The 25,154-nt window shown below is 51.0% G+C and overlaps 2 protein-coding genes across 6 annotated transcripts in view; one reads left to right on the forward strand and one right to left on the reverse strand.

Moving 5' to 3' along the window:
• The first annotated feature begins 4,544 nt into the window (after positions 1 to 4,544).
• STAR (steroidogenic acute regulatory protein) lies at positions 4,545 to 20,812 on the forward strand. 2 transcript variants are annotated; one of them, XM_038385052.2, is made up of 10 exons: positions 4,545 to 4,716; positions 11,764 to 11,857; positions 13,833 to 14,025; positions 15,417 to 15,604; positions 16,927 to 17,040; positions 17,382 to 17,509; positions 17,605 to 17,763; positions 18,523 to 18,707; positions 19,936 to 20,029; positions 20,371 to 20,812. In XM_038385052.2, exons 4-10 carry the CDS (start codon positions 15,541 to 15,543, stop codon positions 20,485 to 20,487), a joined length of 861 nt encoding a protein of 286 aa, XP_038240980.1. In that variant the 5' UTR covers positions 4,545 to 4,716; positions 11,764 to 11,857; positions 13,833 to 14,025; positions 15,417 to 15,540; the 3' UTR covers positions 20,488 to 20,812. The 2 variants fall into 2 exon arrangements, with proteins under 2 accessions (XP_038240980.1, XP_038240979.1); XM_038385051.2 differs by lacking the exon at positions 13,833 to 14,025.
• A 1,605-nt stretch (positions 20,813 to 22,417) lies between these two features.
• The window catches only part of ASH2L (ASH2 like, histone lysine methyltransferase complex subunit), a 50,165-nt gene continuing 47,428 nt past the window's right edge, over positions 22,418 to 25,154 (reverse strand). For all 4 annotated transcript variants that reach the window (XM_043502985.1, XM_038385040.2, XM_038385039.2 and 1 more), the window contains 3 exons: positions 24,892 to 24,990; positions 24,303 to 24,362; positions 22,418 to 23,021 (listed from right to left, as the gene is read on the reverse strand). In XM_043502985.1, coding sequence (XP_043358920.1) covers positions 22,914 to 23,021; positions 24,303 to 24,362; positions 24,892 to 24,990 — 267 coding nt within the window. In that variant the 3' untranslated portion in view covers positions 22,418 to 22,913. The remainder of the gene's footprint in view (positions 23,022 to 24,302; positions 24,363 to 24,891; positions 24,991 to 25,154) is intronic.

The raw sequence follows: 25,154 nt of genomic DNA on the forward strand, positions 1-25,154 counted from the left end.
CATGAGCGCTGTGTGTGTATGTGATGCTTTCCATTTCACTGATCAGCCACGCAAGTTTGTCAAAGCCATTCAGTAGGAAGTGCAAAGAAAGGGCTGGGTCCTGCAACCATATCCGTGCAGCTGGACTCTTTGGGCTTCATGTGGGTGCTGGGGCCAACCCAGGCAGGTACGATCGCAGGATTGAGGCCATAACCTGCAGCAGCTGCATCTGTCCGGCTGGCTGTCCAGTGCTGCTCCATGGAGTGTAGACTGCAGGCTTCCGGCCTAGCGCCGGGTTAACTTCAACACACAAGAATCTTCTGAATAATGAGGGGAGAGAGCTCCTTCCGAGGGATGTTTTCCTGCAGTGATAACACTCCTTAGCTCCTCAGCCATGGCTCCCAAAGCATTTAACAGAGGTAGGTGCCATCATCTTTCTCACAGATATGGGGAAACTGAGGCACAGAGCAGGAACATTCCTTAAGGTGTCTTTAATTTTCCTGATATCTGCTGGGAGAGCAATACAGCGGTGCATAGACAATCCAGGAAGTTTTTGGAAAAGCGTAGGGGACAATTTCCTGGTGCAAGTGCTAGGGGAGCCAACTAGGGGGAGCGCTTTTCTTGACCTGCTGCTCACAAACCGGGTAGAATTAGTGGGGGAAGCAAAAGTGGATGGGAATCTGGGAGGCAGTGACCATGAGTTGGTTGAGTTCAGGATCCTGACGCAGGGAAGAAAGGTAAGCAGCAGGATACGGACCCTGGACTTCAGGAAAGCAGACTTTGACTCCCTCAGGGAACAGATGGCCAGGATCCCCTGGGGGACTAACATGAAAGGGAAGGGAGTCCAGGAGAGCTGGCTGTATTTCAAGGAATCCCTGTTGAGGTTACAGGGACAAACCATCCCGATGAGTCGAAAGAATAGTAAATATGGCAGGCGACCAGCTTGGCTTAATGGTGAAATCCTAGCGGATCTTAAACATAAAAAAGAAGCTTACAAGAAGTGGAAGGTTGGACATATGACCAGGGAAGAGTATAAAAATATTGCTCGGGCATGTAGGAAAGATATCAGGAGGGCCAAATCGCACCCTGGAGCTGCAGCTAGCAAGAGATGTCAAGAGTAACAAGAAGGGTTTCTTCAGGTATGTTGGCAACAAGAAGAAAGCCAAGGAAAGTGTGGGCCCCTTACTGAATGAGGGAGGCAAGCTAGTGACAGAGGATGTGGAAAAAGCTAATGTACTCAATGCTTTTTTTGCCTCTGTTTTCACTAACAAGGTCAGCTCCCAGACTGCTGTGCTGGGCAACACAAAATGGGGAAGAGATGGCCAGCCCTCTGTAGAGATAGAGGTGGTTAGGGACTATTTAGAAAAGCTGGACGTGCACAAGTCCATGGGGCCGGACGAATTGCATCCGAGAGTGCTGAAGGAATTGGCGGCTGTGATTGCAGAGCCCTTGGCCATTATCTTTGAAAACTCGTGGCGAACGGGGGAAGTCCCGGATGACTGGAAAAAGGCTAATGTAGTGCCCATCTTTAAAAAAGGGAAGAAGGAGGATCCTGGGAACTACAGGCCAGTCAGCCTCACCTCAGTCCCTGGAAAAATCATGGAGCAGGTCCTCAAAGAATCAATCCTGAAGCACTTAGAGGAGAGGAAAGTGATCAGGAACAGTCAGCATGGATTCACCAAGGGAAGGTCATGCCTGACTAATCTAATCGCCTTTTATGATGAGATTACTGGTTCTGTGGATGAAGGGAAAGCAGTGGATGTATTGTTTCTTGACTTTAGCAAAGCTTTTGACACGGTCTCCCACAGCATTCTTGTCAGCAAGTTAAGGAAGTATGGCCGGATGAATGCACTATAAGGTGGGTAGAAAGCTGGCTAGATTGTCGGGCTCAACGGGTAGTGATCAATGGCTCCATGTCTAGTTGGCAGCCGGTGTCAAGTGGAGTGCCCCAGGGGTCGGTCCTGGGGCCCGTTTTGTTCAATATCTTCATAAATGATCTGGAGGATGGTGTGGATTGCACTCTCAGCAAATTTGCGGATGATACTAAACTGGGAGGAGTGGTAGATACGCTGGAGGGGAGGGATAGGATACAGAAGGACCTAGACAAATTGGAGGATTGGGCCAAAAGAAATCTAATGAGGTTCAATAAGGATAAGTGCAGGGTCCTGCACTTAGGATGGAAGAATCCAATGCACCGCTACAGACTAGGGACCGAATGGCTCGGCAGCAGTTCTGCGGAAAAGGACCTAGGGGTGACAGTGGACGAGAAGCTGGATATGAGTCAGCAGTGTGCCCTTGTTGCCAAGAAGGCCAATGGCATTTTGGGATGTATAAGTAGGGGCATAGCGAGCAGATCAAGGGACGTGATCGTTCCCCTCTATTCGACACTGGTGAGGCCTCATCTGGAGTACTGTGTCCAGTTTTGGGCCCCACACTACAAGAAGGATGTGGATAAATTGGAAAGAGTACAGCGAAGGGCAACAAAATGATTAGGGGTCTAGAGCACATGACTTATGAGGAGAGGCTGAGGGAGCTGGGATTGTTTAGTCTGCAGAAGAGAAGAATGAGGGGGGATTTGATAGCTGCTTTCAACTACCTGAAAGGGGGTTTCAAAGAGGATGGCTCTAGACTGTTCTCAATGGTAGCAGATGACAGACCGAGGAGTAATGGTCTCAAGTTGCAATGGGGGAGGTTTAGATTGGATATTAGGAAAAACTTTTTCACTAAGAGGGTGGTGAACACTGGAATGCGTTACCTAGGGAGGTGGTAGAATCTCCTTCCTTAGAGGTTTTTAAGGTCAGGCTTGACAAAGCCCTGGCTAGGATGATTTAACTGGGACTTGGTCCTGCTTTGAGCAGGGGGTTGGACTAGATGACCTTCTGGGGTCCCTTCCAACCCTGATATTCTAAGATTCTATGATTCTTGGGGACACAGTGACCGCATCCACTGCTGTGCTCTCAGCACTGGCCCATGCTGCCGCTCTAGAAACAGGCTGTTGGTTGTCTGCCAGGCCCCCGTGTGCCCTAGCAACCCGTCACTGGTGCGAGGGGGACGTGGCGACTGCATAGCTAGGACTCTGCTGACCTCCCCGCCAAATAAGATGAGTCCCATAAGCCCTGAGCCCCTTCATCTTCCGTGCGGTTCCTGAGTGCTTCCCCTGTAGCCCATTAGAGGGGTAAAACGGTCTTTGAAATAACCCACTCGGCTTTACACTTCCTTTTTTCAATGAATTGTCACAGACCCCTGAGCTGCAGGGAGCTCTCTTGGCCACTGGGTGGCCCCAGCGGGAAGCAATGCAGGGCTGTGTGTTCAGGGTCAGATTTTCAGCTCCGCACCCAACGTGGGGTGTGCGCCCCGCTAGCTGGGTCTCCTCAGAGTCTGGCCCGAGGCCCTGCAAGCAGGCCAGGAGAGGTTGAGTAGGGGGTGAATGCCAGTGCAAGCGGGCAAGGAGAGGCCGGGCGGGGGGGAATGCCAGTGCAAGCGGGGACCCTGGCAGGGAGATGGGTTCTGGTGAACTTGGCCCTTGCTAGGGGACACAGGTGTGTCCATGCACACAGGCAATGCACACAGGCTGCTGCTGTAGCCCAACTGTGTCTGCTGGAAACGAGACACCAGGCCCAGCTTCTGCTCTGGCCCTTTTACCCCCTCAATGCCGGACAGCCTGCTGCCGTCTGCAGAACTCCATGAGCCGCCCCTCCGGGTGCTACTGCCCCCAGCTCTCGGGGCCCCCAAACTGACCACGCTGAAGACAAGTCCCCCTCTCTACTGGACAGGAGGAGCAGCAGGGCAAGCGTCCCCCTGCTGCATCTCACAAGGGGGTAGCGGGGCCCCCTTGGTAGCAGTGCCCATTGCAGCCCGCAGTGGGGCGGTTGCGGCGCTCCTGGAGTGCGGTGCCATTTCCCCCATTGTTGGCCAGCTCAGGCAGGTGGTTACTCTTCTCGCCGCTTGGCCAGGCAGGGAAAGGAAAGCGCCTTGTAGTGCAGACCCCTCACCTACACCCCCCTGGGGCCAGTCCTGCAACCTACGGTGTTGAGGGTAGCGCCCCAAGGGAGCGTTTCCACCCCTGCCATGGGAGCAGGTGCTGGCTGGGGCGGAAGGCTCTGTGGTGGGGAGGGGGAGCTGACGGGGGCCCAGCTGCCTGGTGGGGAGGGGGAGCTGCATTCTAGCATCTCCACACCCCTCCCTAGCTGCAGGGCCATTGGCAGCTCCCCGCCTTGTGCTACAGCGTAGGCTGGTGGCAGGTCCTTGCTGCCTCGCCCTTGGGAGCGGTCTGTGCTCCCTCCAGGCGCTCTCACCCTCTGCACTGTTACCCACATGGCTCCCATGCAGCGCTGTGTGGGGAGGAAAACCAAATGGCAGTGCCAGAGCCCCTGCCCACCCTTGGTGAGTGGGTGGGGCAGGCCAGTGGAGAGCTAGTCCATGGATCAACCTGTATCAGAGCCTGGCACAGGTTTCAGACTGAAGCCAAAGCACTGTCTGCTAAAGCCCCTCACACACCTGCAAGCTGCTGCCTTCCCGCTAATGATCAATTAGCACCAGCCTCCTCCCACAGGTGCCACCAATGGGGCCCTGGTGCAGAGAGGGCTGGGCTCTTCTGCTTGTTCCTGTGGGAAGGAGAAGCTCCCAGGCCTACTTGCAAGGGGGATTTTTCCTGCAGGCTGTCTGCCTTTGCCCTTGGCTAAAAGCCCCTGTCTGGAGCCCGGGGGAAGACTCGATCCCCAGCTCCTGGAGAACAAGGTAAACCACTGTAGTGACTGCAACTTAAAAAGCTTCCAGTACCTGTACCTGGGTCGGGGATGGAGGCTACCCGCAGGGAGCGGGTGTGCAGGGTTTGGATCCTGGAGGCTGTTTCGGTGGCACTCAAGGCCCCTTGGTGCTATACATAGCAAGGATGGTCCCTGCCCAAGAGAGCTCACAGCCTGACTAGCCAAGCCAGACCAAGGGAGGTCCTTATCCCCATCGACTGCTGCAGTGGCCCAGAGTAACCGAGGCAGCGTGTGGCAGAGCTGGGACTTGACCCTGTGTCTCCCGCATCCCCGCCCAGTGCCCCATGCACAAGCCTGTCCTGCTCACCACGTGTGCTGTGTTCATGGAGGGGAGCGTTGTGCACTGGGGCTCTCCAGGGAAAAGGCCTGATGCCAGCCCCACGAGCCAGGTCCTGCACCATGCCCATGGGCTAAGCAGCACTCGTTCCCCCAAGGTTGCAGGGTGGCTTTCCCCTTGGATTTCAGACTGCCTGCTCCACCCTATGCTGTCTGGGGGGTGACACAGCTTTTGCGCTGCCTCCTATGGCGAGAGGCCCCCAGCAGTACCAGGTGCAGGGAGGGGGGCAGGCATGGGCAGTGGAACGGTCTGCCCCACAAGGACTGGTCGAGCTGGTGAATGAGCTTGGTCCTTTGTCCCACGCAGAGACCCTGCTGGGCCTGGGGAGAGCTCCCTCGGGGCTGGCCTGCCTGCAGCTGCCAGCTATCAGTGTCGCCAGCCATTGGTGTCCCGGACTGGTGCTGCAGTCCCCTAGCAAAGACGCAGTAGGCTGCTAGAAGCCACGATTTAACCCCCTCTGTGTCACACTGGTGTAAACAGTGGCTGGGCCCTTACAGCATGTCCTCCAGCCGGTGAGCCACTTGGGCCGGATCCCTAGTGGAAGCAAATCAGCTTTGCTCCATTGAAATCAGCAGCTTCCCTGACCTACATCAGCCTCAGTGCTGGCGTCGGCGGTGTCTTGGCTTCACCCTCTTGCTGCTCTCAGGAGGGGTTGGCCCTGGCTGGCGTATTGGTGGCAGAGGGGGACGGCTGGAAGGTGGCAATCTCGTTCTCCTCGTAGACACCGGGGCTGGCAAGGCGGGGGGCTGGCCTGGAGTGGCCCTGGATCTGGAAGCAGGTGGTGTACAGGAAAGCAGATAAGTGCAGCAAGCACACGCAGCAGAAGATAGCCACCACAACGATGGTGTGGGACTCCCATGGGGACGGCTCTGGGGCCAACGGAGACAGTGTTGTGTTCTCGTTGAGCTGGGGACCGCTCCCCAGCCCTTCTGTGCGGTTCATGGTAACCCGGGCCTTTCCTAAGGGAACACACATTCTGGTATCTTCTCAGCACTGTCTGGTTGGTAGCATGGTCTCATGGGCAGGGATTTCCAGGCACCTGCGAAGAGAGAATGCAGCAGCTCTGGGCTCCCTGTGACTAGCCCGCCCCGCCCCGCCCCTCCCTCCGAGTCTGAGGGAATGGGCTGGTTGCACCATGCCAGGCTGAGCTGAGAGGAGCCAGCCCAGCTGGGGATCCCGTTCTCTCAGTGTATGTCCTGCGAGAGCCCTCTAGACATGCAGCCAGTGCGGGGCTGGCAGCCAGATGTCCAGAGCGAACGCTGCACAGTGGGCTGGGGAGAGGACAGCTTGGCCAAGGACCCTGGGGGGCAGTGACCTGCGTTACTTAGGGTCTGCGAAGCAGGCAGGACCTTGGGATTTGAGGGCTGCGCGCATGGCAAAAGGCCCTGGCTACTTGATATATCTGCCTTGGAAGGAGACGGGGCTGGGATCCCTCCATCACCATCCCAGCCTGGGGTGCCGGGATTACAGGGATGTCAGGCCTGAGTTGCCTTCCCTCCCTGGGAAGCTCAGAGGGGTCAGGCCTGGTTTGCAGGCTCACTACAGCCCCTGCACACCGTTCTGGCAGGGGAAAGGGGTTTTAATATGGGAGCAGGTTATCTTCCCCCTCCCCTTGCCAGGGTGAGAGTGGGGTGAAGTGGGAATCAGGCCCATTGTTTCCAAATTCCTTCCTGCACCCTGCATTGGGGAGCCTGTGTTTGCAGCCCCACCTGGCTGGATTCCCCCAGCTGGGGGCTAGAATCAATCCCCTCTGTCCCTGCTGGGCCCCCCGTTCCTGGGGAAGGGTGCCCTGTATCTCCCTGAGATGGCTGCTTGCCACCTGAGCCCCAGGAGCAATACGGGCTGTGGCAGAGCTCTGCCGTGGGGTACCTTGACTGACAGGCTCTTGTTTGGGTACCAGACCTCTTTCCCTGCGGGCCTATTGCTGGCGGCTGAGCCGTGAGACTAGCGAGGCGAGTCACAGAAGCCCCAAGTGCAATGAGGATTGTGTGCCGTGGGTGTGGAGTGGATGTAGATTGCAGTGACACCGGGCTCACTTGGGAACCGAAGTACAGAGCCCTTAAATGAGGGCTGCCCATGGGCTGCAGACCCCCACTGGCAGCTAGACAGCATGTCTTTCTTTAGGAGAAGGGCCTAATTCTTTGCTGGTGGTGTCACCGTCTGGGCAGCAGGGGGTGCTTTTTATGATCTGTGTTTTAATACATGGCTGAGGGCACAGTATGCACGATTTCAATCCGTTTGCCAGGAGCTTGAGGCCTGTGTCCACAAGGCAAGAGTCTAAATGCAACTGGTTGAAAACGTTGCATCCAAACAGTTTTCGGCCAGAAAATGCAGTTTCAACTAAACCAATTGTTTTTGCAAAACGATATCGACGTGGATAAAATCTCCCACAAAAACAAACGTTTTGAAACATTTCTTTTGTTTGTTTTGGACACAAAAAGGAGGAAATTTCATTTTGAAAAATTTCCAAGGCAAAATCGTCCAAACCCAAGGATTTGAAGTGTCCCGTGAAAGGCGAGTGTCCTTCCTATTGGAACAAACCCCCTAACTTCTGATTTTGCCATTTCCACCTTGTTTGGAGCAGGGACTGTCTCTTTCTTCTGATGGAGTAGCGCTTTGTACAAGGCTCCTACGTACTGTGTACAGAGCACACGCAAGACTTTGCCCTGTGGAGACGACAGGGCCCAGTGTGCAATGCTCCAGCTTGATCCCAATGCCCTGCCGGGGTCCTATTGTCCATCACTGTGGAGGGTGAGCTGCATTGTAAAATGCTGGGGGGGGAGGCTGCCTTTTGAAATGGCCAGAGTGCTAGTGACCAACTCTGGGGGCCCCGGCAGGGGCCCAGAACGTGCCCCTGTTTTTATTCCTGCACATGCCCCTGCTCCGGGGCGAAGCTGGGCCTGGGATGGCTGGGAAAGGCGACGTCAGCCAGGCTAACGAGAGACTTGTCAACATCCGTCATAGGAAATGGGCCTTTTCTCAACCCCAGCAGCCGGTTGAGCTCCCTGCTCCCAGCTGCAGGAGAGAAGGTGAGGACCCTCCAGGATGTTGCTGCTGCAGTTTCATCTCTCTATGCAGGAGCACGTAGAGGTGACCAGGCTGGGAGCCATCACGCTGGCCGGGGGCAGATATGGAGTAAAGACTGGCCTGGCCCCAAAGAGCTCAGAGCCTACAAGCAAAGTTGTGCTGAAGGCTACGGCTGGATGGGAGATGGGAAACTATCTGTTCCAGACAGTTCTTTCTGGGCCTTTCATACTGGGAGCCTGGGGCCCGACTAGCACATCCCACCTTTCCATGCCAGCATCCGCTAGATGATCCCGTAACGAAAATGACAGCCTCCCCTACCCTGCATAACCAGCCAGCCTGGGTGTCCGACTGCCCGTCCCCGAGCAAGTCCTGAGGAAACTAGCTGCATCCCCTAGCCGGGAGATCATTACCCCAGTGGTGGTGGGACAGCTCTAGGCATCGGCACCTACCTCTCCCTCTCTGGTGCAGGAATTGAGCATCTGGTGCTTCCAGCCATGAGTAGCTTCTGTCCAGGCAGCCCTGCCTCCCACGTCTCTGTCTCTCCACCGTCCGGCTGCTCGGAGGCTCCCTGCAAACGGTGAGGAGAGCAGGGGAAATCGCCTCCGTTCCTGTTGCTCTGGAAACTGAATGAGCCAAAGAGCCCTCGGCTCTGTGTGAGGGTGGGCTCGGGCTGGGCTCGCGGCGTCCCCCTGCAGCTGTGAGCCGAGCATGAGAGCCCCTGCTCTGCTCCCTGGGGCCGGTGCTGGATCCTCAGCACTTTGCCACTTCATCCCACCTTCCAGGCTTTACCCTGTTCTCCAGCAGCAGTGTGTCTGCTGTCAGGAGCTGACTGAAACCCCTGTTTACTTCAGTACATTGGCGGCTCGGCTCAGTTTTAGGGGAACCCACTCTCCCCTCTTGGCCCCAGTGGCTAATAGAAGGGGTAGGTGATTGCTGCCCCCTAGGGTAACCCTGGTCTATTGGCCCTACTCTGCCACAGGTTTCCTATGTGACCCTGGGCGAGTCATTGAGCTCTCTGTGCCCCAGCTCCCTCTCTGTACACAAGGGATCATAGCACTGCCGTCCCTCCCGGGGGTGAGGAGAAAACTGTCGGAGCCAGGCATTGTTATGATAATGAGCGAATAACCTGTCTTAGGTCACTCCTCTTTCCCTGCCCAGGAGAGTGTAGGCCTCTAACATTAGTGCCCCCAAGCTCCCCCGATTCAGAGCCCGACGTCCTGGCTCCAGACAAACCTGGCAGCTCGACGCTGTGGGCAGCCTGTTCCATCCTGGCTCTGAATTCGTTTCTAGGGTGGCATTTCTCCCTGCACCTGACAGCTGGGCTGTGGCACTTCACCCCGGCATCTAGAGCCAATCTGCCTTTGTGTGAGGAGCCAGCCAGCACACACAACCCCTCCAGTTGCAATTGCCCCAGTCCCGGGAGAGTCTTGGGTGAAACAAAGGACCTTGCTGAGCAGGTCACGCTGCAGCAAAGGCCTCCGGGGCCCCATGGTGGGATTGTTCGAGTCGTGGCTGCTTTTTGTAAAATGGACCCTGTCGCTATGTTCTGAGCGCTGAGCGCCCACGTGGTCGCTTCCCGGGACTCGACTGCTCCAGTCAGAAGGTCTGGCTGGAGCTGAGGGCTCCGGGAATCCGAACCCTGCCGCTCCGAGACCCAGACTCGCACCACTTTGGGAGGCGAGAACATTGATTTGAAATCGTGGTTGTTGGTGCCGCGCGCAGCGAGGGGGCCTGTCCACATTCAGCCAGCTCTCCTGTCTTAGCAATCCTCCTGCTGCAGGCCCCCGTGCATGGGGCTCTCCGGCACGTGTCACACGGGGGCAGCCCACCATCCCTTCTGGTCTTACAACTGACACTAGCGTCTGGGACCAGGAACTGCAGAGGTGGCTCTGTCCTGAGCTCTTAGGGGTGGTTTTGGTTTTGGATACTTTTCAAAACAAAAAGAACAAGAGTACTTGTGGCACCTTAGAGACTAACAAATTTATTTGAGCATAAGCTTTCATGAGCTACAGCTCACGTCGTTGGATGCATCCACTGAATGAAGTGAGCTGTAGCTCACAAAAGCTTATGCTCAAATAAATGTTAGTCTCTAAGGTGCCACAAGTCCTCCTGTTCTTTTTGCGGATACAGACTAACACGGCTGCTACTCTGAAACTTTTCAAAACAAAACCGTGTCCTTGGACAGAGGCCTTGCCTTCGGGAGCGACTGCTTTGTGTGGCTACGTGCAGCCTGCACAACCACAGGGGCTCTGGGCTACCTCGTCTGACCAGCACCTCTGGGGAAGATGAAACCTGAGGGGTTCAGGGTACCCCTGTCTGGGATGGTTTCCTTGTTACCCATTGTCACAGTGGTCTGCTCCCTGTGCCTATGCACATGGAGACTCTCTCCCCTGCAAACCGCTGCTCCCTGGCCAGGCCTAGAATTTCTGTCCCTCTGCTGCTGCTGTTATTCTGCAGCTCTGCATCCGGCTCTGGAGTTCTGGGGATGCGGTTCCTGCGAAAGACGCAACGCAAACAATTGCATTTAGACTCTTTATCCGCCAGCTGCAATGCGGGCGTCCAGCTGGCTGTCCCACTGCAGCAGAAGCTGCAAAACAAGCCCTGTTACCAACCAAGTAAGCCACAGACCAGCCATGCTAAGAGAGCCACAGTCTTGGGGTGAGGTGTGTGTTCTCTACTAGCATCTATTTCCCAGGGCAGTGCTGGGCAGCCCCATGTCTGGAGGCATGCTCTCACACGCTGGCTTTCCCCAGTACAGCTGGAGCTAGGTGTTAGATGTTTTTTGCAAGAGTTAAAGGAATTGAATATGATCTGTCTGCTCTGGGAGGAGGTGAGGCAGGGTCTGTAGCAGCACTGGCCACTGCAAGCTAACTGTGGAGAGGGGGCGCTGCTAGCCAGTGCTGGTCAGCATGCAGAGCTGCACTCACAGGTCTGGCTCAGCTTCTCTCTCAGGCTAGACTAGCCTTTGCTGTGGCCACCACCAGGGATGGGCCTTGAACTGGGATCCCCGACTGGAACGTTCTGAGCTGTGCGCCTCCGTAGGGGGAGGCGTTGGGAAAGCTGGGCTGAGCCGAGTGCCCATCTCTAGGGCAGCTTAGGGGTAGAGTGTGCCAGGGGCTGCCAGGCTGAACTCAGGGCTGTTTGGGAGATGTCGGGCATGGTGATGGGAGCCATAAAGTAAGCCAGATAGATGTCTGGCATGGGCCTTATAATTCTGGTTCTCTTGGAAAATCTTTCAAACTCCTGCGAATGGCAGGGTACATAAAAACAGCCACATTGGTCCATCTAGCCCAGGATCCTGTCTTCTGACAGTGGCAGGTGCCAGATGTATCAGAGGGACTGAACAGAACAGGGCAATTTATCGAGGGATCCATCCCATCATTCCAGCTTTTGCTCCCGTGCCTATGTTGTCAGCTGAGCTGCGAATTCCAGCAAAGAGCTGGCTGGGAACTTTTTTTTTTTTTAATTTAAAAAAATTCTTAATTTTCACCAAAAAATTGCACTTTTCCCCCTGCATGTTTCTATCCACTCTAAACAAAAAAAGAACCAGCCAAGCAATACATCTGAGGTGAGTCTTCGATATTTGGGATAGGAGGGAAAAAAAATCTTCCTGAATGAAATGTGACCACCTTACATACTGGTTTTTCCTTCTAGGGACTGTTGCTGACTTTATCTGGTCCCTGTAAATATAGATCTGCATCCCTCTCAGGTTCCACATCTTTCTGCTTGGTGGCTGCATCACAAAATGGTGAGTCCTTTCTGTGCAAATACTTTGAAAGAGAAAAAGACCCTTTTCTTTGTATGCAGGGGAGGGGGAGCGGAAAATGGACAGAAATATCCCTATTGTTTGAAAAGCCACTTTCCCCCCAAAGCTTTTTGCTCAGAGATGTTCGATTGGAGCTGAGCGTGGCAGGGGACTGGAATTGACCCATGTTGTGAGGAAAGCAGACTCCAGGCCGTGCTTCAGTTGTTGTGTAATTTTCAGCCAGGACTGATAGTTTCTGTCTGTATTAAAACACTTTATCCGAATCCTACCAGGCAGCACTAGCTAATTGATTTTGTTACTCACTTAAATGCTAGATATCTCTTATCTAGCATGACAGAAAAGGCTGTTTCTATGCAGTGTCCTTCAGGCGCACAATCGTTGCATGATTTAGAGAGGGGGGAAGCGCATGCTAGCCAGGGTGAGGATGGGGGTGGAGGTAAACCAGCTCGTTATACACCCTGCTGGGAGGTGTGGTGGGTGAATTGGTGATATGATAGCCCCATGGTTGTCAGAAATTCAGCTGTCCGCTTGTCCGTCTTCCCTGAGCCCATTCCACGGCCCGAGCAGCATCCCCCAGCAGCTCCTTGGTTTTTAAATTGATCTGCCAGACAGAAACGTTTCCCTCATGTGGAACTGGCACCTGACTTTACCCTTGCCCGAGGCCTCCGCTCACACCTGGGCCAGCTGCAGGCTTCCAAGCTGTGATGCTGCCCTGGTGGAGCCTGACAGCTCGAACTGTGTCGGGCTGAGGAACTGGAGGCTCCTGGCAGATGAGGTGCATGTTCTTGCTCTCAGTAGCAGCAGCAGTTTGTATTATGGTAGCAGGTAGAGGCTGGAACCCCGTGCTGGGTGCTGCACAGGATCATAACTGGAGACAGTCCCTGCCTCAAAGAGCTCGCAAGACAAAGGGTCGGAGGGAAAATGGGGGAAGTCACTTGGCTGGGGTTGCCCGGTAGGTCTGGGGAACAAAGCCCAGCTTTCCTGAGTCCCAGCCTGGTGCCCTGGTCATGGGCCCCCCAACCCCATATGCTGGCTTTGAGACTGGACTGTGGGGTTAATGGCACAGAGGGGGCTGGCCTCATCCATTCTTGCAACATCAAGTGGGAAGGTCAGGCTCCCCGCACAAGGGTACGAACGCTGACGTCAAGGGAAGCAGCTGGTGATTCACTAGCTCTTCTGAGCCTTTGTCTCTCTGGCTGTAACTCATCTGGGAAATGTCATACCATCCTTGAGTGTTATCGTTTTGCTGTCAGTTTGCCCACCCTGCTGGGAGATAATCCAGCCTCTGAAGGAGATATTGGCCCTGCCAATACAGGCTTTTTGAAAACCTCAGCTACGGGGGACTTCCCTTTCCCTTGGATGACTGCATCTGTACTGCACTGCAGAGCAGTGCTTATGGGGAGACGTGGGCTTTGTCCCCTGGTATATTCAGAGATTCCCATTCCAGAAGGGAATCTGGGGGGGAGGGAGAGCTCAGTGGTTTAAGCATTGGCCTGCTAAACCCAGGGTTGTGAGTTCAATCCTTGAGGGGGCCATTTAGGGATCTGGGGCAAAAACTGGGGATTGGTCCTGTTTTGAGCAGGGGGTTGGACTAGATGACCTCCTGAGGTCCCTTCCAACCCTGATATTCTAGGATTCTATGACCGCTGTGATCAGCTAGTCAGGCCTCCAGTATAACAGAGGCTGGAGACCCTCCCGAAAATCATCCTTAGAGCAGATCTCTGTGGTCAGTGATGGAGAATCCACCACGCCCCTTGGCAAATTGTTCCTGTGGTTAATGACCCTCCGTGATTCATCTCCCAGCCATTGGATTGTTGAGCATGTCCCCCTGTATGCCTCAGTTTCCCCCTCTGTAAAATGGGATGATGCTCTTCGAGCTCTATGGATGGAGGGGCCCATAAAAGCCAAGTGCTACTGCTGTTCATTAAGGTTGCTTCAGTTAGTACATGTCCTGCAGGGTTTGAATCCTGCACCGTGCCCTGGGGAGTGGATGACCAAGGAACCAGACAACCTTCTCCGTCTCGAGGGGCAGATGTGCCGGGAGAACGCCCAAAACCAATGGTTCTGTTCATTTCCAGGAGACTCTGGGGGCGGCTGAGTTCAGAAGACTACTCAAGGCACTGGGGGGTGTGGGGCTTCTGAGGGTGCAGGTATGTACATAATGGGTCAGCACCGTGCTCAGAGATGCCTGTGTAGCACCAAGCCATGGTTCCAGCCTACTTTCCCCCATCCTCACTCACACAGGGTGGGACTGCTGCCACCCCCTCCCCCTGCAGTGGCGTCTTTCCTCAGCCAAAAGAAAAGGAGTACTTGTGGCACCTTAGAGACTCACAAATGTATTAGAGCATAAGCTTTCGTGAGCTACAGCTCACTTCATCCGATGCAGTGAGCTGTAGCTCACGAAAGCTTATGCTCTAATAAATTTGTTAGTCTCTAAGGTGCCACAAGTACTCCTTTTCTTTTTGTGACTACAGACTAACACAGCTGCTACTCTGAAACCTTTCCTCAGCCAGGTCTGCTCCCGTCGCTGGGAGGCTCTGCTAACTCTCCAGGGGCTGGATCCTCTCCCGCCCAGCGTCCAAACTGAATCCGCAGGGAGTTGCGCTGACAGACCAGCCCTCATCATGGGATCTGCCCCTTGTAAGGGGTGCACGCAAGGGGTGCACGCAGCTGGCCCGGGTACGAGCAGCACACAGGGTCTCTGTTTTGCTAATGCTCTGCCCAAGGCTAGTGACTCCACTGGCTTTCTGAGGCTGCTTCTCCCCCCCCCCCCGCCCCTTCTTTAAAAATCATGTTTTCAAAGTTAAAGGACACGTCCACCAGCCCTGCCTGTTACAACTAGATCTGTGTTTGCAAATCCATGCAACTCGTTCCTTAGGGCACCAGTGCTCCATTCAGTTACACTGGCCTGGCACTCCCGGGCCCCTCTACAATAGCCAGCCAGTGCCTGTGAGCTACTCTTCACCTGTCCTAGGTGAAAGCAGATTCCATTGCCAACCCCCTGAGCCATCCAGTGCCCTTCCCTGTGACACCCCCCCACTGATCCAGGGCTAGGGAGCAGCTCATGCCGTGTATGACAGTCTCTGGGTCCTACCTGGCCAATCATGGGGGAGAAAAACAACCCTGCTTGGGGCGAACTGCAGTGTAAGTCGTGGTGACCATGTCTAACTATCACCGTGCTGTTTGATCCCTCCCTGGGGTCACTCTCATGGTGTGCTGGACACCTGCATTGGTATGGCACCAGGCTACGTGCCTGACCATCAGTACTCGTAGTTCAGCAAGAACTCCAAGCACTGGCCTGCTGGCGGCCTTTGCTTTGGGACTAGGTCTGGCTAACTGTGCTCAGCCGTCGCTCTGGAGAGAGAACGTCTGGTTGGCTGCAGAGAGTTAATGTAGCCAAGGGAGGATATGCCAGTTTCCTTAATCAGCTTTGCCTCTTGTAACGCTGCCCACATGACAGATGCATGAGAAGGGTTTGGCCTTGGCCCCCCGCAGGCCTGGGTAAGTGATGTCTTTTCTTATCTCTCTGCTGACTAACCAGCATCCTTCAGCTGGAGTATTTAAGGCTGCAAGTGAGGAGAGCTGCAGCAGAGAAGCGCTAGTCCAGCAGAGGCAGCCCCGGAGACATTGACGCTGGAAGACTGAGCTGCAACCAGAAAAGAAAAATGCTGCCAGCAACTTTCAAACTGTGTGCCGGGATCTCCTACAGGCATCTGCGCAACATGACTGGTGAGGGGGACATGCAGCTGTCACTGGGGCAGCAGCTGCCTTAGGAGCTGGGCTGGGGGCGGCTGGCTTGAAGGCCCCATTGCTGTGGATTTGACTGTCATATTCAAAGTGCCTCGTTTCTTGCTCCTTAGTAGTGATTTTTATTTCTATTACGGTTATTCTGTCTGTGACCCCTGATTGCCCCAAGCACTGGGCAGCAAGAGGCACCCCTGCTCTATGCCCTGCTTACCACCCAGGAAGCCAGCAGGGATCACTGGGGGAATTCTCTGCTGTGTGTTATGCAGCTCAGACCCTCAGCTGGTGTAAATTGTCATCGTTCCCTTGGAGTTAAAGGTCAGTCCCATGTCCCCAGTGGTTCCAGCTGGCCTTAAAATCTGTTCACCTCTCCCCTTTTTGCTGCCAGGAGACTCTTTCTAGCTCGACAGGGGAAGGGTATGCCTGTTTCTGAATGCAGAACAGTCCTGTTTCAGGGAGGCTGTTGTTTATAGTGCCATAAATGTACCTATGTACAGATAAAACATTCTCCCTGCCTTGAAGAGCTCACATGGAAAGGACTTAGATTATCCACTCTAATGGCTTTCTTTTCCAAACTACTGGAGAGAGAGAGAAACTTCCAACAGACTCTTCTTGGCTTCTGGATGTCTTGGTTTCTGCTGGATCTAGGGATCAGTTTGAGGTCTAGATTACACATTGCACCATGTTTATGACAAAGACCATTTCTTTGGCAAAAGTCATTCTGCAGGCTTGGAAGAAGTCTGCCTCCCTTCTGCTTGGTGTGGTGTTGCACACACTGGAGCACACAGCTCTCCAATCCCAGCGTGTTGTATAGGCAGAGTTTCTAAAACAGCTTCTAGTCTCAGTGTAAGGTGAATTTTCCACTATTGTGAATTGCTGGATTTTAGAGCCCCCCGCCCCCCAGGGTGTGGCTAGTCCCCATTCCCCATGTTTTGCACATCCTAGGCTCCACATATGGTCCCCAAATACAATTGTGACTCTGCTGGGGAAGGGCCTACATTGATTTTCCTTTAAAAGACCACCACTCTTGCAGAAATCCAAAGCAAACCAAATGTAGCTGCTGTATACACATGCTGCTGCTTCAACCGTGTGTGGATGATGATAAATCCTGTTTCTGTAGATGTACTGACACAGCTGGTGATGATGGAAGGTAAATAAAACTAAAAGAAAAATCAGCGTGGGCCTGATGGGAGGAAATTGGCCAGGAACAGCTTTATCTTCAGGCAGGGTCACAAACAGTGAAGCATGCAAAGTCAACTGTGAAGTTTGTAGCTCTTTTCACTTCAATCTTACCCTCTCATTTCCAGGCTTGAGAAGGCAGGCTGCTGTTGCCATCAGCCAGGAACTGAATAAACTCGCCTTTGCTGGCCCTGGTCCCAGTAAATGGATCAACCAAGTTCGCAGGAGGAGCTCCTTACTTAGTAAGTACCATAGTCTGCCAAGTGACAAGCAAAGGGGGTGATCCAAGCCTGATAGACTTGCACCTGGCTCCAGTGGGAGCAGGATTGGGGCCCAAGTCCTTTAAGAGGGTGCAGCTGTGATATAGACTCAGACCTGCTGATGCATATAGAAATGCATAGCCTATGCTGCAAAATATAAATACAGAAAGATAGCAGGAAATTAGCATCACTCTTAAGCCCACCGGCACTGGTGCTGAACTGGAAAGCTTACTGAGTTCAGCTAAGTTATTCGGTCCTGTGTAATGCAATGGTGATTCGGTGAGAGGACAGAACTGCATAAATGCCCACTACTCCCCTTTCAGGCTCCAGGTTGGAGGAGAAGCCCTTCAGTGAAGTGGAGATGTCCTACATTAAACAGGGAGAGGAAGCCCTTCAGAAATCTCTCAGCATCCTTGGGGACCAGGATGGCTGGAAAACTGAGACCATAGCGGTACGATTTCTGACTTGTGGTGATTTCTAACTTGTCCTTTCTCAAATGCACCTATTGGGAATACTAACTCTTCAGGGCTTTCTGACTTCTTGTAGGGAAATGGGGACAAAGTGCTGAGCAAGACGCTCCCAGACATTGGGAAGGTATTCCGGCTAGAGGTGGTTGTGGACCAGCCCTTGAACTCTGTGTATGATGAGTTGGTGGAAAGAATGGAGCAGATGGGAGACTGGAATCCAAGCATCAAGGAAATCAAGGTGAGAGACTCAACTGCATTTGTTCTCCCAAGAGGGAGGAATGCTTGCTTTGGCCCTGATGCAGCCTAGGACTTAAGCACATGCTTTGCTGAAGAGGGGCCTTTATGATTAAGCAGTAAAATTAAAGGGCTTTCCTACTATATATTTTAAAGAGAGAAACGTCTAATGTGCCCAAAGGGGTAAATACAGCTGGACCGAAGGGTGTTCCAGCCTTTGAATGCCAGCTCCAAGCTTAAGCCGTTATCTTGGCTCTGCGTTGCAGCTGATATGGAGCTTGTTTGGCAATAGCCACGAGGTGTCGGCAAAGGGGAGAAGTCCATTTCTTTATCTCAGCAGCCTGTTTCCAGGTGGAGGTTATGGAATCTTTGCAAGTGGGTGGATGTAGTTTATACACTGAACAGTTGCCTGACTGACCGCCACATCTCACACTGGGTTAAATGTTCTCCCGCACAGCACAGCCTGCTCCTAGAGCACTGTATATCAAAATCCATTTCCCTCCTCTATAACACAGCCCCCCCTCAGTGTTGCAGGACTACAGAGCCAATGAGGTAGACACAGCAGGCTGGGGTTGTGGCAGGCACAGAACTTATTAAATGCATTGCACGATTCCTAGTACAGGGAGCCCTAGAGAGAAGTGTGGCATAGACATAGTAACGGAGAGACATACACCACGACCCATGGGCTATTAAATGGAATGGTTTTGTAAACAGCCATGTTACGGTGGCTCTGCCTAATGTTATGTAAACTGTCACCTTCCAGATTCTACAGAAGATTGGGAAAGATACCGTGATAACCCATGAGACTGCTGCGGCCACGCCTGGCAATGTGGTGGGACCACGGGACTTCGTCAGCGTGCGGTGTTCTAGAAGACGTGGCTCAACGTGTGTCCTGGCAGGGATGGCCACAAACTATGGAGCAATGCCAGAACAGAAGGGATTTATAAGGTAGGGAACCCTCCAGCTGTTGTCTTGCTTTACAAACCTTGAGCCAAAGCTACAGTAGTTGGACAGCCAGGAAAGGGCACATCTTCACAGCGTGGGGGAGGCGCTATTCTTGGCTCGAGTGCACATAGCAGTGTGGCCGCAGCTGCCCGAGTTCAGAGTCGGGGGTTGGCTAACCCAAGAGGCCATGGCCTTGCTGCTATTTGGAAGTAACAGCTTGAGCAGAGCTAGCACATGTATGTCTACCAGTCTGGGAGCTGCTGATGTACCGAAGTACAGAGGCTCCTGCTACCAGCCTGGAGTGGGAGGAGGGCTGTAAAAGAGGCGAGTATGTTAGTTTGGAGTTCTGCCTATTTTATACATTTCAAGCTTGCTTGAGTTGTTATCTTGTCCCATTAGCAAGTCCCTGCTATCACTGGGGCCTCAGGCAGTGGTCAAACCTCAATTTCTCCCCAAGGACTGAAATCCTGTAGGCTGTAGCATGCCATTTCTCAGTCCTCCCTTAACTGGCTCTTGGCATTCACCAAACAACCAGGACTCAAGGGCTAGAAGCTGGCAATCTCTCCTGTGGCCACCAGACAGCACTTCTTTTCCCATTCTCTGGTTTATCCCACTTAGACCAGCTAAACCAGGTTCTACTGTACAGGTATCTAGGTGATGCTCTAGCCTGCCCTCCTACGTACCACAAACCATCTCCTGGGACCTCCTGGCATATCTAGTAAATGCACCCTTACTTCTCAACCCTCATTTTAGGCTGTAGGAAACTATAGCTAGGCAACTTTTAAATTTAACTCCAGGAAGGAGCATGGGCTGCACCCCCACTAGTGAATAGCATGGGGGTAGCAGCCAGGCTTGGCACAGGCACTCATTACAGTACTGATTTTACACCTTCATTAAGCAAATATATTCTTCAAAGTCCTTTTATTTAACCTGAATTTTAAAAAAATTGGGGTCAAGGGCTAGAGAGACTTAAATCAGCAGAAAGACTTGTGGCCAAGTCCTGCTGGAACAAAGCCACTACCTGGATAGCAGTGACTTGTGCCATGGGAAATTTCTGGCTGCTGGGAGCATGCTGAAGCATCTTCTAGAGCTCTGTAGCAAACCCTAGCTTGAGAGGTGAGGTATTGCCACTCTCCTGCCTTTAAAACTGACTCTATAGAAAACACATACACTGGGATGGTAAATCATTGTCCCTGGTTTCCTAATGCACTGTTTTCCTGCCCTTCTCCAGAGCTGAGAACGGTCCCACCTGTATGGTTCTCCATCCACTGCCTGAAAATCCTTCACAGACCAAATTAACTTGGCTACTCAGCATTGACCTAAAGGTAAGTGCTCATATGGAATCTCATTCAAACAGTATAAATGAATCCTCTCGGAGTCTGCCTTGGAAGGGGGTGGTTGTCTAAGGTTAGGAAATTATGAGCAGCTGCTTAACTTCTTCAAATGAAATTCTCCTGATTTGAAGTAATTCCCAGTGTGGGTCAGGTGAAAACTATTTCATAGTTCCAACTCTTTCCAACCAGAAAGAAGTGGTTCATGTTTCATCCCAACCCACTTGTCAATCTCATTGCAAGTTAAGGTGCAAGGTTGGCTCCCTCCAAACCCCTATTCCTTAGGCCCAGTAAAGCGGAAGTATTTAACACACGCCTGCTCTCTCCTTTTTCAGGGCTGGCTGCCTAAGACGATAATCAACCAAGTACTTTCCCAGACCCAGGTAGACTTTGCCAACCACCTACGCAAGCGCTTGGCTACCACAACCACTCCAATTGCTGTCAGCTGCTGAAGCAGTTGCTGCTGCACCCTCAAGAACTATTAACCTTCAGCAGCATTTGCATCTTCAGGGACAGCCAGAAGCCTACCTGATGTTTAGACTTCACCTCAGAGGTGATTATCCTGTGTAGTGTGTTATCTGAGACATGCTTTGGGGCTTTTTATGGGTAAGTGAATGAGTTCAGGTTTCTAATGCTGCACTGAGTTCGCTGGGCTCCCTTCTTAGCTGAACATATCAGACCCGTTTGGTGTAGGCAACGCTTCAAAATCCCCCAGAAGGTATGTTTGACTGAAAAGGCTACTGCTCTGTGTGATTACACGTAGTAGGATTCAGTGTTCCTGGCTGTGTGCTCTTCAACAGCTTTTGACAGTTTCACAGCGAAACTACTTCTGATCAAACAGGGGGCTTGATGTCAAGGCACACAGTAGAACACTCAGCGAGAGCTCCAGGTTAACCCTCACTTTTCTGTTTCCATCATAAGTACTTACAGCAGTTTGCTGTATAGGAACACACTCTTTAGCTTTAAGATCAGAAGTGAGTTATAGGTTTAATATATAGCTCAAGGCATCTTGCAATATCCAAAAAATCAATCCCTGTGCAGATTCTATTACTGAATTGTTAGTTCAAAGGGATATTTGCCAATTTACACCAAGCTAGCTTTCTTTTTAATTTAAATGTGCCAATGTAAGTTACTTTGCTGCTCTTTTCTGTCAGCAAAGGATGCAACTCTGGTCTGTTGGGTACAACAGTATCTGAGGCAGTAACTCTGGGACCTGACTGGCTGAAATTTAGCATGTACTTATTCCTGCCCTCTTTCAGAGGGGGCTGTGTAACTTGACTTAATTTTGAATAGGCTGGATAGTGTCTGACTTGATTTCTCATAAGACATTTTATAGTAGGACAGTGCATCTTTGTAAGCTTACACTTTTACCTAAGAACCCAATATACCAGCATTAGTTTTGCACTCAGTGGATTCAGCTGTAGGAAGTTAATTTATAAAGCCAGTTTGCAGGTATTTATTTTGTGTATAGACATGTATAATGGACTATTTAATATTTATTCTCTGTGATCATGGAGCTCTAAGCAAGTTTATTTTAGAGGGTGGGGGTTCCTTATCCAGTAGGGAAATCTTACCTTGTAGTGTAAAGCAATGATTGACTTCCCTAGAACCAACCAGTTCCTGTGCCCTGCTGAGACAGGACTGTTGCTATGCAGAACTCTGCAAATATTTTAATGTAATTCTGTAGTAGCCTAACGTACTGACTGAGTTTAAATAATCCATTTTGATGTAATATGTATAGATACTTTTAAAATATATAGCTGAAAAAGATTAAAATTCTTGCCTGGCTCTCTTTATTCAGACCATAGAGTACAAATGTAACAACTTCATAAAAATCCTTACTCTCCATTATTAGTAGTGTTACCTGTGAGGGGGAAGAAGAGACTTGTCTTACAATCTATGTTCTGCTGCATGGCACCAAGACACGCTCCTCCAGGACAAGGTAGTGTTTTACACTGGATAATTATCTTATCTAAATATGCTTGAAAGCCTGGGCCTTGGAATTTGATCTTGGCTTGGCTTGGCTTAATTTAACTCTACACTCACCCACAACAAAATAAACCTTTAGATGGTTTGTTAGTGCCATAAGGCCTGAAACGTAGCTTACAGCTGCTGTTGGTCTCTGCAAGTCAAACCTTAACTTACATCAGGTGGGCACAGTTCTAGTGAATAGCCCTTGCAGTATGCATTTAAACTCAGCAGAAGTGAACTGTGACTCACTCCTACACAGGACTATGCTGTTGCACTGTTTCCTACAATGGCTGGAGAAAGGGGGGGTCAAGCTAAGAGCACATCACAAACCTCCTTAGCCAGAGTAGCATAGGTGGTGTGCTAGATCAAGGATGTTAAGTCTTTAGCCATAAAACAGACAAAAGCTGTAACAAGCTTGGGGAAAAGGTTTATTTTAAACTGGTTGCCAGTTAATATAAAAATCACAATCTCTCCCCCATAACTTCAGTTTTACATAGTAGTAGTTTTGGTACAACACTATCCCTTTGTATGGAAGCTGCTTATACTAAACTCTGTTAAGGTATTTGGCAACAACTGCTCAATTGAAATGTATGATGAAGCAGGGCTGTATGGCTATTGCCCACTCCTTGTGCAGTGACTAATCTGGATATTAAATGAAGTTGTGATACAATCAAATACTCACTCCAGAAGACACCATTGAGTAGCACAATACATGTAACATGGTGGAGGTTGGGTTTTCAAAATATAGCGTACACCCACCACCAATAACCCAAGCCCTCTATAAATACCTGCCAGTTAGGTAGCAGCTGAGCCTGGTTCATCCTTTACAAAGTAGTGATGTTGCAATTCTCTAGAAATAAACCATGTCTGTCCAGTGTTTAAGAAATCTGTGTATACAGCAGCTCCTCTAGGGCTCCCACGGCGGGCTTCGTCTTCCATCAACTTCGGTCTCCACGTGATACAGGACATCTGCCAATGTGTGTTCTACCACAGCACCCCAGCCCATGTCACTCAGCTGTAGGGAAGAGGTTACAGCAGCCCTGCTTTAATTACTTGGGGTGCAGGGCACAGCTTAGCACTGTGCTGTTTTCTATCACTTCTCTGATGGGAAATGGGTTAACTTCAGTATAAAAACACCTTACTTCTGTCACACAACTCTTTGCATATATAGCAATGGGCATAACTGCCTTCAAGGAACGTTTTCTGCTAAATATACCCTATGGAAAAGGCAATCCTTAAACTACCAGTGTCTTACACTAAGCAATGAAATCCACATATAGGGCTTTCATCCACTCTAATCTAGCTCATCTCTCTATTTTAATACTTGTTAAGAGTTCTTTAGACTAACTCCTTAAGATTTATTGGAAAAAGCACTTAAATCCCCCACCACACAATAAGGTTGGCAAGCATACACTCTTTTCAAAGTAGAGAGCTGGTGGACAAAGGAAAGTTCAAGGAATACCTGATGCAATACCTTCCATTTGCGACTGGGGTCATACTTTTACGGATGGAACACTGGAGTTGACATGCTCTCTGAAGCATCACCTGAGACTGCTCTAGAGGCAAAATGTTTTTCTACCCTCCCCAATATTTTTAGATGCAACCTTAACATTTGAAGACATCGGTCTGGCAATTCCTAGGGCAGTTTAGTCTAGATGCTTCAATATAAGGGACTGGAGGCAGATGTGGGATAATGTGACCATGTTTTTTGGAAGATGTACTCCAGTTCAAAAGAGCTAGTTCATGTTAACCAAGTAAATGTCCAATCCCTCTTTGGATTTTTCTAACTTGCTCTCAATAGAGTCAGACGTAGGAGTCTGCAATACAGGGTAATGGGAAAAATTTTAGATTTTTTTCCCCTAATTTTTACTTCCAGTAAATATATTGGAGGTGAAGAATGCCTTGTTTTAGGAACTGCACTTCGATCACATTACATGATAGAAACATAGTCTAAGGTTGCACATGTAAACTAAAGGGAAATAATTAGCAGGATCCATCAAGTACCTCAAATTAAGATAGACTGGGTTTTAAAAGTCCAAAAGCACTATTTTTCCCCTCAACAAAATGTTGCTCAAATATACACCTTGGTAATGTAGCTGTCCTAATTAAGTTAGCAGAAAGTTACTATTAATGCCTCCTTGCCACCCTCCAAAAGAGAACCAGGTGACAACTGAGTGGTCCACTCATAATCTTGAGCTCTCTTGCTGACAGAATGGAGGTACAAAAGTTGAATTTAAAACCTGTACCATGTTAACAGCACAAGAAAAAGCAGATGTAGTTATAAACTAGTACTTACGGGACGGTAAGTGATGTCTCTTGGAGGGTATTTGAAGTACGGTCCAAAGTTTACTGAAACCTGTGACAGGGAGATAGATCTATTTAGCATCAGATGGATGTGCACAACACGAAGCAAAGTAATACTAAAAAACAGGTAGCAAGGAAAATTGCTCACTCAGCATTTAACAGGCTGGGTGGTTTTAGGTGACATGGAAAGCTATGATCTCACTCACCACTGGTAAATGCTTTGCCTCAGCTTTATGGAGATTAGTGATGCAACAGAACTAAAGTTAAGAGCAGCTTCAAGTGGAGTCTCTTTATACATCTACTTGCAGCCCACAGTAGGCAGATAAGCTAGTGCAAGAGTGCTCTGAAAGCACTATCCCACATCACTGGAATAATCTTAGTTCTGGTTGACTCCTCCCCGAAGGCACATTCAGATGGTACACTGGTATAGGCCGGGACCCTTTTTGTTGTGTTTGCACATTGCCTAGTTCAATGCGGTTCTGCTCCATGACTGGGCTTCCTACGCACTACTGCAACACAAATAATACACTTTCTGCCCCCCGAGCACCACAAGCTGTACCTTTGCCTCAGTATGTACCTACCGTGCAGCCCTTATACAAAGAAATGGCAGGGAAATAAACACCTTCAAAAATCTCTTTAAAGGCAACTCCTTGGCTGACACCATTTTTATAGAAGATTATCTGCAAAACGGAAACAAGAGGCGTTCATGCTTTACTCACTAGCCCTAGATTATTTGTAGCCGCCCTCCCCCAATTTGTTGTCTTTTGCATTTAGGCTTTATGCTCTGTTAGCAACTCTCTCTGCTTGATTTTGCAAGATGCCTTGTCCATTTGTGACTGAAAAA

Source organism: Dermochelys coriacea, chromosome 26, assembly GCF_009764565.3.
Source record: "Dermochelys coriacea isolate rDerCor1 chromosome 26, rDerCor1.pri.v4, whole genome shotgun sequence".
NCBI classification, from domain to species: Eukaryota; Metazoa; Chordata; order Testudines; family Dermochelyidae; genus Dermochelys; species Dermochelys coriacea.

Excerpts from the sequence above, each read along its gene's own strand:
- STAR (XM_038385052.2), top strand. The coding sequence starts at position 15,541 with ATGCTGCCAGCAACTTTCAAACTGTGTGCCGGGATCTCCTACAGGCAT. Across the intron at positions 17,510-17,604 it reads GGAAAACTGAGACCATAGCG|GGAAATGGGGACAAAGTGCT; the intron begins GTACGATTTCTG and ends GACTTCTTGTAG. Across the intron at positions 17,764-18,522 it reads CAAGCATCAAGGAAATCAAG|ATTCTACAGAAGATTGGGAA; the intron begins GTGAGAGACTCA and ends GTCACCTTCCAG.